Source organism: Lathamus discolor, chromosome 5 (genome assembly GCF_037157495.1).
Source record: "Lathamus discolor isolate bLatDis1 chromosome 5, bLatDis1.hap1, whole genome shotgun sequence".
Lineage (NCBI taxonomy): Eukaryota > Metazoa > Chordata > Aves > Psittaciformes > Psittacidae > Lathamus > Lathamus discolor.
The window spans coordinates 97,119,064-97,131,566 of NC_088888.1; the positions used below are offsets into that span (position 1 = coordinate 97,119,064).

General features: G+C 43.7%; 1 protein-coding gene across 2 annotated transcripts in view; it reads right to left on the bottom strand.

The window, feature by feature from the left end:
• The window catches only part of ROCK2 (Rho associated coiled-coil containing protein kinase 2), a 105,055-nt gene extending 93,579 nt beyond the window's left edge, over nt 1-11,476 (bottom strand). The window contains exon 1 of one of the 2 annotated variants that reach the window (XM_065681628.1): nt 10,829-11,473. In XM_065681628.1, the coding sequence (XP_065537700.1) occupies nt 10,829-10,978 (150 nt within the window). In that variant the 5' untranslated portion in view covers nt 10,979-11,473. Of the gene's footprint in view, nt 1-10,828 lie in introns of both variants that reach the window. The other variant, XM_065681629.1, reaches the window with a different exon arrangement.
• Nucleotides 11,477-12,503: the final 1,027 nt, after the last annotated feature.

Consider the following 12,503-nt stretch of genomic DNA (forward strand, 5'->3'; position numbering starts at 1 on the left):
GCAGACCACAGCAATATTTTATGTTTACCGTTATAGACACAGACTCACAGACCACAGCAGTATTTTACATTCATGATTATTTTGCATATAATCAAACACAGAGAAAAAATGTTATGATTCTCATGTACTTTCAGCATCAGTAACCCTACGTTATTACAGCATCAAGCATGTTTGTTTCTCCCCACCTTCCATTTTAGAAGGCAACTAACCCAAAGGTAATCAGATTTCATACATTAGAAAATAAACCGAAGCATGATGTCAATAAATCCAATACCACAATTCAGAAAATTATTTGGTGTATAAAACTAAGAAGAATTCTCATGTGCCAAGAAAGAAGTCCACTCACATGGCAGACTCTTCTGGTGGTTATTTCCTCTACAAATGAAGTTTGAAATCAAAATATAACTAGAAAGTTTTACCTTGGAATGAAATGTGTGCAAGACTTTTCTTCAATCCTGCTTTCTACATACTACAAAAAGCCGCATTTTACACGTAATGGCATTTCTCTTCCGTCCCTCACATTTAGCTTCCATTTGATGTAACGTGCTGATAAACAGCAGTAACTTCATTGTACATTGCTTGGTTTTGGTTTAATAAAAAAGTACTTGAGTTGCAGGTATAATGAAACTTCACCAATATACATGTAAGTCTGAAAGACATACTGTGCATCTTCCCTCATAAATTTTGCCGGTGTGATTTCAAAACATGAACCCTGTATTACCAAATACACTACAAGAAATACAGTCTAACCAAAGCATACCATACTATGTAGAAAACTCTACACTTAGGCTCAAAGCTGTCTTTGGCTTTCTGATTTGATGAAGAAAGTCCTGCAGTAGAGTCATAGAAAATAAAACTAGGAAGTCTTCTAATAGTGAGCAGTGTCACTTACAGAATTGGTTTGAAAGTTTATTTTCCATTTTTAATACACCAAATTTTGTCAAAGGTATTTTCATAGGTAGCCAAGGGACATTTAGGACTTCTGGCACTTGAGAAACACCATGCAGCACACACATAGGAAAAATACTGGTATTTCTACTAAGAAAGCGAAGAGCACTGAAATAGTTTATTTTGACACTTAAACTGCCTTTCTTCAGAGGCAGCCAACCATTAAAATAGATGAAGTGATTCATGCCTCATGGTGCTACTGTTTCAGGCTTCTACATGTACAAACCATTCTTAATCATACTGTCCATATTTCAAGGTTTTCTTCATAATCCTAAAAAAATTATTTTCAAATAATAGCTGGATATCTACAATTAAAAGGATTTGCCAGCATTGTATATTTCTCAGGAGATGCAGACTGTATTAGTGTATCTATTGTTTCTTACATATTTACCTTCTCATTCAAGCTTAATATATCCCCAAAACAGAACAAACACTACACATATACCAGTGTTCCTGCTACCTTATTTGCTGCTACATTCAGGTTTTGTCACTAAGATTTTGACAACAGGTCTTCTGCTGCTCCCCACCCTCACTGGTATAAATGCCATTTCCAGAGTTGAGATAAACCCTTCAATTCTGGGGAGATGAACAGTAGAGAAACCCAGAGGGATGGTGAATAAGGAAAATAAATAAAATAAAAACCGCATTTCCTATAACTGAAGCCATTTATTCATAGTAACACTGAACAGTAAACTTGACAGCAATAAAAAAGACCCAGAGCTTTACAAAACTTTGTAATTTAATAACAGGAATACATTTTTATATTGAAAACAGTTATTTTAGCTTTCCCTATCAGATCTATAGCTTGGCTCAGGCGCTTATAATACCAGCATGGATGTAACTCTGAAATCTAACACAATTACTAACTACTTTGTACTCACAATAGAAAAAATTAAACACAGAATGTTTAAATTAATAGCAGCAGCTGCAATACAATAATAAACTGACAGGACCTCCTTGCTACATCAAGTAGCTGTTTTCAGGCACTTTTCAGATGAAAGAATTAAAAGGGGGGGGGGGGGGACGGGGGACGACACACACACTTACACACCCTAAAGAGGTCATTGAATTGAATAACCAAGAAATAAAGAAATAAAAACTATGGCTTAATGCCTAAGCAGGCTGACTTTTACTGTTAGAGGAAGAGGTCCTGACATTAACGGAAACAGATCATGTGTGCATACGGCTGGCATTAGAAAGGTTTTCATTATTCACTAAACTAACAGCTTCCAACGTGGTATTACTCCCTGCACTGTTAGAGGGAATAATTCTGTTCCTAAAGTGAGAAATTTCATGGCTGTTCTATCACAAAAGTTTAAAAACTCCACTAAAGAAAGCACTGAGTAGTCAAGCATGATTATATAACTGTGTAAGAAGGGGCAGAAACAACTTTAAGTAACTCCATACCATCTTATATCTACTTACTACAACTTGTTGCAAATGACTTTAGCTGCACATATTAGAAGTCTACTCCAACATACACTTCTCTGTATACCAGATGGTGCTAAAAGTAATTTACAAATAAATACCTGTCCTATATATGCAAGAAATTATAAGGCTTGTGCCCCTAATCTCACATTCAAGATAATCAGCACTAAACTGAAAACGGAGACCAGAACAAACCAGTTTCAGAAACCACAAGGAAAACCAGCTTAAAACTAGCTTCCGTATGAAACAGAATATTTTCATAGCATAGGTAAGCCAAACGATTGGATACCCCTAAACCAGAACTATGCTATTACAACTTTTAGAGCATAATCTCTTTGCAGATACGTACATACACACTACGGTCAATTTAGCAATGCAGCACTCTTCATCTTGAACAAAAGCATAGACTTACCACACTAGGGTAAATCTACGCTGTTGAGAGAGCAACATTTGATACTTAATCAACAACTAAGCTACAGACTTTGGACAACTACCCCTAACAGCAGTGACAGACATGGACAAAGAACAATAATGCATTACAAGCCTTTAAATAGTAATCAAGATTTTAGTTAAACTTTAAATACCCCTCAGAAAGTATGGAACTTCAGCATTTTTTCCTTCTAGTTATTTATTTATTTTGTGATGGTGTCAGTCAACATTCATTTTAAGAGTTATGAAAAAAAATATAAGCATAATATTTGGTAAGATTAGCTTTTCTTCTTTCATCATGGTTCAAACCTTCTTTCCTGTCTGTATGTAACCTCCTCTTCATTTCCTCCCGAAGTATAAAAAAATTCTTGTGTTTGGATGAGTCACCGAAATTTTACCCTGCTTTATGCAGGATCCTGTTATTCTGTAAATACGGACTAATAAATCAGTATCTGTGATTTAGAACAATCAAGAGGCAATAAAACAACCACGCAGTTATCTGAATCCTCAAGATTCAGAATTAAACACCTTCATATTAAAAGTTTCCATATGACAATCTTTTTCATATCACATAAGTTCATTCTAAGTATTAAAATCTTCTCTAGTAGAAGTTTAAACAAAAAAAAAAAAAGCTTCATCATCTCCACTTCATATAGTTGGAAATGAAGAAAGATTTCTCTGATGACATGCAGCACGAGCACTGTATTAGGCTTCAGACCCTCCTGCACACTATCCTTTTTATTTATCTCTCTGCCTGTATTATCTGAACCACACTGTCCTGCTAACAAAAATGAACAGTGAGGTGACTATGGAATTAAAGTAGCAATGCTGCACACTAACATCAAACCCAGCAGTCATCAAACCCAAGTCTCCACCTGGGCACACAGAAAACACAAACTATGCAACTAGTGACCATTTGCAAAAGATTTGACTTACGCATATCATTCTACATACAATTAATGAAAAACAGGAACAGTGAAAAACTACTTGTATGTGGTATCCAGATTGTTTTTCTTCTCATATCTATCACCTTTTAGATCCCACAGCAGAAGCAGAGGTTGAACAGGAGGGGTGTTTCACAAGCTGATAAAGAACTTGTGCCCATCCTTTCAAGTGAAACAAGCCAACTAAAATTCACAGTATCTCATAATGGGGGGGCGAAAGCCCCTCTGTATCCATAGCAGATGAACACAGAAAAAAAGAAAAAGCTAAGCCCACACCACATAAAAGCAGCCTTTACTGACTGAGACTATCCAACCTAGTGAAACCAGGACAAAATTCACTGAATCATAATGTTCCAAATATAGAGCCCTTGCATATTAGAGGGTAGCCAAATCACCACTTTAAGCGTACAGTCATAAAACTTTGTTAGCAGGTAATTAATATAATGTTCCAAAATAAGGATGCAAGTGATGCTTCACCTGCACTAAAGAAGCTTAAATGCCACTGGCTGTGAAGATGCTGCTGGCAATATGAGGAGCGCTTTGATGTTTTACTCTGTAGCAGCAAAAGCTCCATGACACCAGGTATGGCTCTGGAACCAAGCACTACGATCACCATTCTGTTTACATAGCAAACGACTCATTAAAATAAATTTATTACTAGCAAAGGCTGCCAATATAAACACAGTATTCTTGTTCTTAACCAATGTGATGTACCAAGACAAAAGTATTTTAAATAGATTTGTTACCAGAAACACTTGGTGTTTTTCACTGTAACAGTTTAGACTGACCTTGGACACAACATAGCAGCGCCCCTACCACCCACCCCCCCAAAACACCCCATGCTTATGGGTTATAAAAACATACATATATTTAAATATATATATATTCTTCCATTATGTAAAACTCCACTAGCAAGTTTCAATCACTTTCATCCTTAAAATCCAGCGTCAGTTCCTCTGTGGCAGTGATACAATTCCAGTCATATTTTGTAGCTCGAACACTGGCAAGAAATCATCAACTGAAAGCTGCAGAGATTGGTTACTGTGGCAGCATTTTTTTTCTTCGTTTTAAATTAGGCAGCTTTTGTTATGGACTGCATAACTAGACAAACAGCCCAACGCTTTCTCATTGCTCTGTGTCATTAGTCGAAAACGGCAGATGTACTTAAAAAAAAAAAAAAAGGGTTTTAATCAGCATATGCACACATCCCCCAACTGACACTGAGGTTACTTAATATCTGGAAAAGTAAAGAGTTCCTGATTCTCATTCCATCACATATAAAGCAGAAGAAAACCGTACTCATTTGACAGCATGGCTGCCCTTTTCTTTCCCCCACCCACAGAATCACAGAATCACAGAATCCCAAGGGTTGGAAGGGACCTAAAAAGATCATCTAGTCCAACCCCCCTGCAAGAGCAGGGTAACCTACAGTACATCACACAGGAACTTGTCCAGGCGGGCCTTGAATATCTCCAGTGTAGGAGACTCCACAACCCCCCTGGGCAACCTGTTCCAGTGCTCTGTCACTCTTACAGTAAAGAAGTTCTTCCTGATGTTAACGTGGAACTTCCTATGCTCCAGTTTACACCCATTGCCCCTTGTCCTATCACTGGATATCACTGAAAAAAGCCTAGCTCCATCATCCTGACACCTACCCTTTACATATTTGTAAACATTGATGAGGTCACCCCTCAGTCTCCTCTTCTCCAAGCTAAAGAGACCCAGCTCCCTCAGCCTGTCCTCATACGGGAGATGTTCCACTCCCTTAATCATCTTTGTGGCCCTGCGCTGGACTCCTTCAAGCAATTCCCTGTCCTTCTTGAATTGAGGGGCCCAGAACTGGACACAATATTCCAGATGCGGCCTCACCAAGGCTGAGTAGAGGGGGAGGAGAACCTCTCTTGACCTACTAACCACTCCCTTTCTAATGCACCCTAAGATGCCATTTGCCTTCTTGGCCACAAGAGCACATTGCTGGCTCATGGTCATCCTCCTATCCACCAGGACCCCCAGGTCCCTTTCCCCTTCACTATTTTCCAGCAGGTCAACCCCCAACCTGTACCCCTTAAGCTGTTACAGATACTGAACAAACGACCCACTCTGCAAACTGATCAACACAGGTGAAATATTGGGAGTGAACATGCCTCTTGGGAGTACACACACAAGATCTGCATGCATCTCATGTGTGGTGGTAAATGCACTGAAGCTGAGCAAACTGGCTTCTCTGCTTTCTTAAACTACAGGTATTTTAAGCCTAGCGTAGAGTAACACAGTATGTAAGAACACATAAAACTGTCAGAAAACTGAACTGTCCCTTTCGAGTTAACTATATTTCTATATATAAATCAATCACAGGGGAACAACGAACAAAAGACTATTCTGTTTCTTTAAAGCCCATCTTTTTCAACCCTGCAGTAGATGTTCTGAACTCACAGATCAAAACCATACAATTTATAGATATAAAATTTATAGAAAGAGTCAGAAGCTAAGAGTGAAATAACAGCACAGCAACTATAACAAACAAGGAATAAATTATTTCTTCAAGAACAGAAATCGTTTGGCCTTTTAACTACTTACTGGGCAGTAAGTTTCAGGTCAGATCCTGCTAACTGCTACATTTTCAGCTCTTCCCTGTGCTTGCTGGCTCAAATTAACACAACAGATTGTTCTTGCTGATACAAAATTATATGGCAATAAATTCAGGAAAATGAGACAACTTTCACATCAAATCTGTAAGCTCCATATTAAATGTGAAACACTCTGAAAGCTCACAAGGCCAAAATTCTGTGAAGGGGTATATGTTTGCCAACCATGATGACCTGGAGACCCTGTATTAACAAGGCTCAGCCTAGTGACCTGCTAAATTAACACTCTTGGCACAGAGTTGTTATCTATCCAGTTGATGAGATTGCTACAGACAGACACACCTGTTGAAAAGATCAGAATCACTGCTGTATCTGCAGCCCACCTTTTGTTAGGGGTGGAATTCTGGGGTCTCCATGGTAAGGTTCAACTTACAATGAACACCTATTCATATTCAAACTAGTATAAATACACACTTTACCTGACAGCTTTTTTTTATTATTATTATTCTTACAGATATAAATAGCAATTTAGTTCAGTTTGTTTATTTTTAAGTTTTAAGGCATGTGTATTGAGATGCTTAACCACTCTCCTGCTAATCATCTCTCGGTTTCTCCGTCCATGAATGCATTCCCAGCCTAGCCCAGCACTGTGCCCACAGGTTTGCTGCTGCACTGCCTAATTAACAGGTTTAAAAACTCCTTCTTTCAAACACTAACACAACCACAGCAGAGCAGGCAGAAGACAGTCAACACTTCACATCTCTGGCATAATGACAACGTTTAAGCCTAACACTAAAATCCTAAGGCTTGCACTGAACAAGACCGAGGGCAGACACCATTTCCTTTCTCTAGGCAACCACAGCTCCAGCAAAAGGACCAGGCAGACAACTGCAGGGAGGAGGATGATAAGGTTTATCAGAGCTGTCCGTCACCACTATAAAACTCTACAGTTGAGTTCGGCATGTGCTGAAGTGATACAATTACACATGGCAAGGAAGTGGAGGTCTGGCTTAGTTTTACACAGCCTACATTGACCTATCTGTTCTAGTTTTAGAACACATTCAGTGTTCAGCCAACACTTATCAATGCACCCCTAAATAACATGTATAATACAGTTAATACTGTAGGCAGAACATATATGCAAAAGCATAAATACGCAAATGTATTTGAGAACTGTTAGGCTCTTCTTAAATGTAACTAGCAACTAGGAACTATTTGGTAGGAATGTATTTATAGAAGTGTTTCTTATAGATCACCCAAGGTCAAATACCACTAAGCACTACTATCAATGTGTACATGCAGTACACATAAAAATGTCACCTCATTAAATTAGTGGATGACAGATACTGGCAGAAGAACAAATAATAATACAGTAATTTTACGAAGTGATCTGCACCATGTAAATGTAATACATAAAATGGGCCCTCACAGCCACTAATTCAATGTTATACAACCAAAAAGAGTAAGAGACCATATGACAGAAAGCTGTGACAATAAAAGAGTTATTTATCTCAGCACAGGCAACCTTACACAGGCTTTTAATATGATACAAGAAGAAAAAGAGCAGTCAGTGGATGTCTAAAGGAGGCTGCAAAAACCACTTCTCTTTGTACATATCTTTGCTGAAGACACCCATCAAATGCAGGCTATGCATCTGACACATGCTAATGAGTAGAAAGTCCTCTATGTTGGGGTTTTTGTTTGGGTTTTTTTATCCAGCAGAAAATCCAGTAGCAAATTCTCCATCTCTTAATGCCTCTGAATTGAGACTACTTGTCTTTTTCAAAGATGTATTTCCATCAAACACAAATTATTATGCTCAACACAGGCATAAACAGACAGGAGTTAAGGCATACAATATAGCAAAAATCCCATTAGAAAATCTGAGGGTTTTTCTTAAGGCCCAAAGAGGGATGGGAGGAAAATAATCAATCAATGTATTTGGCTTCATGGATTCTCCTGCTGAAGAAATAGATGGATGTGGTCAGCCACCCTGTGCTCAGGAAGGTACATAAAGAAAGTACTTTCATTTAGAGCCAGTGAATAAAATCTCTCTTGATAAGCTGTGGAATTGGTATCTAGAGAAAGACAGTTTATTACCTCCGCTTCTCACGTCTTTCAAATTTGCACCATGTGTTGCAGATTAACAGTTACTTTTTTGCTTTTTACGGCTTCCCAAAAATAAAGCATGCATACAAAATGCAGAATAGCAGCTGTTTATGACTTTTTGCAGTGTAAGGAAATGAATTCCATTTTGAATTCCATTCCACATTTTTAGTTTTGGTTATGTTATTTTTGGAGGATGAAATAGTGGCATTCCAGCTAGTCTTTTTAAGATGTTTTCCCTGACACTTAGTTTCTCTTGCTGTACTTCTACTTTTAATTGAAAACACATTTCCACTCATGATAATTTACACTTAAAGTGAGCTGTTTAGTAAATTCTGCCATTTGAATATGATGTTTTCATACTCAGGACTGCCTAGCAGAATGCCAATACAAAATTGATGTCAAATAGCATAAAGCAACCATACCAAAGCCCAAAAGAAAAAGCTTTTACAGGAACTCAGTTGCAAATTTTCTAAACCAGAAAAACAAACAGATACGCCTGAAGTAGTTCTTCATTTCATACACATATATGTAGAATGCACAAGCTAGGAAATTTCGTTGATCAGCATTATATTCTACTTGCAGCTAATTTTTAGCAGCAATACAATTACAGAAAGAAATCATATTTCTGTAAAACACACTTGCAGAAAGAGCGCAGAGAACAAAGTAAGGAACTTTGCCATAAAAAAATACACATTCAGAATCCAGCTAACACTCTCCCACGGTTTGCTAATTTCTCCAGTGTATCACATGAAGTGGTGGTCACCATTGTAAGCGTACAAAACAAACAAATAATCAAGTGCTAAGCAGCCCAGTCTCAATTTTGCAATTAGAATTTCTCTTCAGAAACAGAAAAGGGATTTAGTGTATCTATGTCCAAGGCAGAGGGGGTGAGGGAATAAAAGAAACACTGTTGAATATAAAAGCAGAGAGTGTGAAGGAGTCTACTGGGGTTAAGTATTAACCTGATGCATTTTTCAGAATGACTGTACTATTTTTAACTGGTCTTTTTTGGCCACAGGTCAAAGTTTTCCTAGCAAAATACCAAAGTGAAAATGCTGGGAGCAAAGCCCAGAGACAGCTCTCTTTGCTCTGGTCGAGGTGAAAATTTATCTGAATCCAGTTAGATATGCAGCACTGTTTCTCACTCCCCTTCATTGACTACTATGTCTGTCATTATGCCTCTGAACATCCATGAGAGCAGTAATACAGTACTCAAGCCTTGAGAACATTTTTCAGATGCTATAGGAAATTCTTATATTCTCCACACAGCACAGACATGCATACTGTTCAGTCAGTTCCTGTATTCTTGGCCAAACAGAACTGAGTCATTTGAAAGCAGAAAAAAAAAGAGACTCAATGTAAGTGCCTTGAGCAACTCTCAGAAGGACTGGGATTTCTGCCCCCTTTTCTGCTCCTCCTAAGTGGGACACATTGGAAATCTTGGGACCGACTGGAAATTTGTAAATAAAAAGTTTTAAGACTCTGAAGCCCAGCAGTAGCAGTAGTAATAATAGCCTCTGTCTATCCAGAGTTTGGATGTTTTAAATGGGGAAATATAACTCTCTTCCCACTTCTTCCTGAGGGCATGGATTTCTTACTGAAGGAAATTTTATTTCATACACTCACACAGAAACATACTATTTGAAATGGGAGACAGAAGAATCAATTTGCCCCAATGGAAAATAATCGTGACCCCATAGGACTCCCCTCCATCCCAGTTTACATTTCTCCCTTAGGCGTGCCCTTTTCCTGGACTATTTCCACATCGCACAGCAAACCTCAGCTTCACCAGAGGCTGGTTTTACGGTGCGGGTAAGGGGGGGATGTGAGAGGATGGGGACTGGGTGCCTGGCAGCACACACAAAGGCAGGTACTTTGGGAACGGACACGCTAGGATTACGAGGCGCGAAAGCAAACGATGTAAACGATGCTGGGAAATAAACAAAAAAAGGCGCTTTCCTCCCCAGGTCAGATTTTTCCAGAGACGCTCCTCACTTCCCCCAAAATAAGCTGTACCTAAAGGGAGAGCGCTAGCTCCTGCTGCAGCGTCCGTCCCGTGGGTGCCCCACGGACAGCCCCAGGACCAAGCGCTCACTCCCAGCCGGCGGGGCCTCCCGTCCGCTGCCCAGCGCCCCTCGCCGGCGGCCCGGCCGGGGGCGTGGAAAGGCGCCGCCCCCGCACAACCCCGGGGAAGCAGCCTCCGTCCTCCCCCAGGAAAGCTCCTCCAGGACGCGGGAGCCCTTTCCTTCCTTCCTTCCTTCCTTCCCCCCCCTCCCTTCCTCCCTCCCGCCCGCCCGGGGCGAGGGCAGCGCTCCCTTTGTTACCCCGCCAGGCGCTTTCCCCGCGGCGCGGTGCGGCGCAGAGCGGCCCTGCTGCCCCCCTCACCAGCAGGCTCTCCACGTTGACCGGGGAGCGCGGGTCGCGGATCATGGACTCCAGCTTCCTCTGGCGGCCCTCGAGCATCCCTGCCGCCGGCTCCAGCGCCTCCGCCGCGAGGGGAGCCGCCGACATCTTCCCGGCCGGCTGCTGGCTCATCCTCCAGCCCGCCTAGCGGCGGCGAGAGACCGTCCCCCGCTGCCGGGAGGAGGGGACTGAGCGGGGCCGCCCGGCGCGGGGCCTAGCGCGGCGGAGAGGCCGGGAAGGGCGGGGGCCGGGCCTGGGCGGAGAGGCGGCAGCGCAGAGCCGTGCGCCGCCGTTGGCCGCCCCGCGGCCGCCAGGGCATGAAGGGCGCGGGGAAGCAGCCGCTGCTCCGCCCGGGCGCGGGGGGAGAGAGGGGAGAGGTGGGAGGATGGGAGGGAGGGAGCGAGCGAGCGCTTCCCGCCGTGCCCCCGCCTCTCCCCCTGCTCGGGGCGTCCCTCAGCGGGCCCCGGCTCCGTGCCCGCTCGCTGCCGCCGGCCGGGCCATCGCGCGGGCTGCGCGCCCCCGCCGAGAGCGGAGGGAGGGAGGGAGGAAGGAAGGCGGCGACCGGCGCGGGCTCCGGCTCCCTGTACGCCGCCTCGTCTGCTGCTCGGGCGGGAGCTGCGAGCACCGCCGGCCTGCTCTGCCCTGCCCTGCCCTGGCGTTGCCACTGTCCCCCCGGCCCGCCCCCGCCGCTCGCTCCAGTGCGCGACTCCCGCGTGCCCCCGGCGCCCGCCCCTCGCCCGGCTCGGCTTGGCTCGACCCGATGCGGCCCGGCCTCTTCCTCCCCCGGCCTCCCTTACCCAGAAGGCCGCGCTGCGAGCGGCGCATAGCTCAGCGCTCGCTCACCGCCTAACTATAACCCTGAGCTCAGCCCCCCGCGGCCGAGGGGAGGCCCGGGGCCGCCCCGCCGCGCTCGGCCGGCCGCGGCCGCAGGAGCGAGGTGACCGCCCGTTCCGCCAGCCCCCGAGGCGGCTGCTGCGGGCAAGGCCTCGCGGAAGGGCTGACCTGATCTCAGCAGCCGGGGAGGGAAGGGGCTGTGTGGTGGCTGGGTGAGTTTGGCCGAGGCTTCATCCTGCCCGCGTACTGTAAAGCACTCCAAAATCAACCCCAAAACACTTGAGAAGGTGGGTGAGCGGTGTTTCAGCAGTGCTCAGGGCGTGTACTAGAGGGAGGATGGAGAGCTACCAGGTAGGAGCTGTGTAAAGGAACATGGATGTCCACCTGCTGTGCTGGACGTGGTTAAGGCCACCTTGCCACTGCTTGGCGGGCATTTTGAGGGGGTAGGACGCTGTGTACAAACCCAGGCAAGAGCACGTTGTAGCTGGGAGAGTGCTGTTGCCAGCCTGTTGTGGCTGCAGGGGCGGAGGAGGTGACTCGGATGGCAGGGATGCTCCCTAGGACAGCGTTGTGGATGAACTATGGTTCCAGCAGCTCAGAGCTGATGTTACTGAGCAGAATGACAGGAACTATGGAAGTGCCATCCACAGAGGTGGAGGGGCGTCTGGCAGGTAAGGTTAACGTTTTAGTTTTATTGTGTTGACTTTCAACTGGTAGCTGGACGTCAGTGAGCTGATGTCAGAAAAACGGGCTGATACTTTAACTTGAAAGGAAGAGTCGTCGAAGAGAAGTAAATGTGTGAGTCACTTGAATGGTTTTGAGC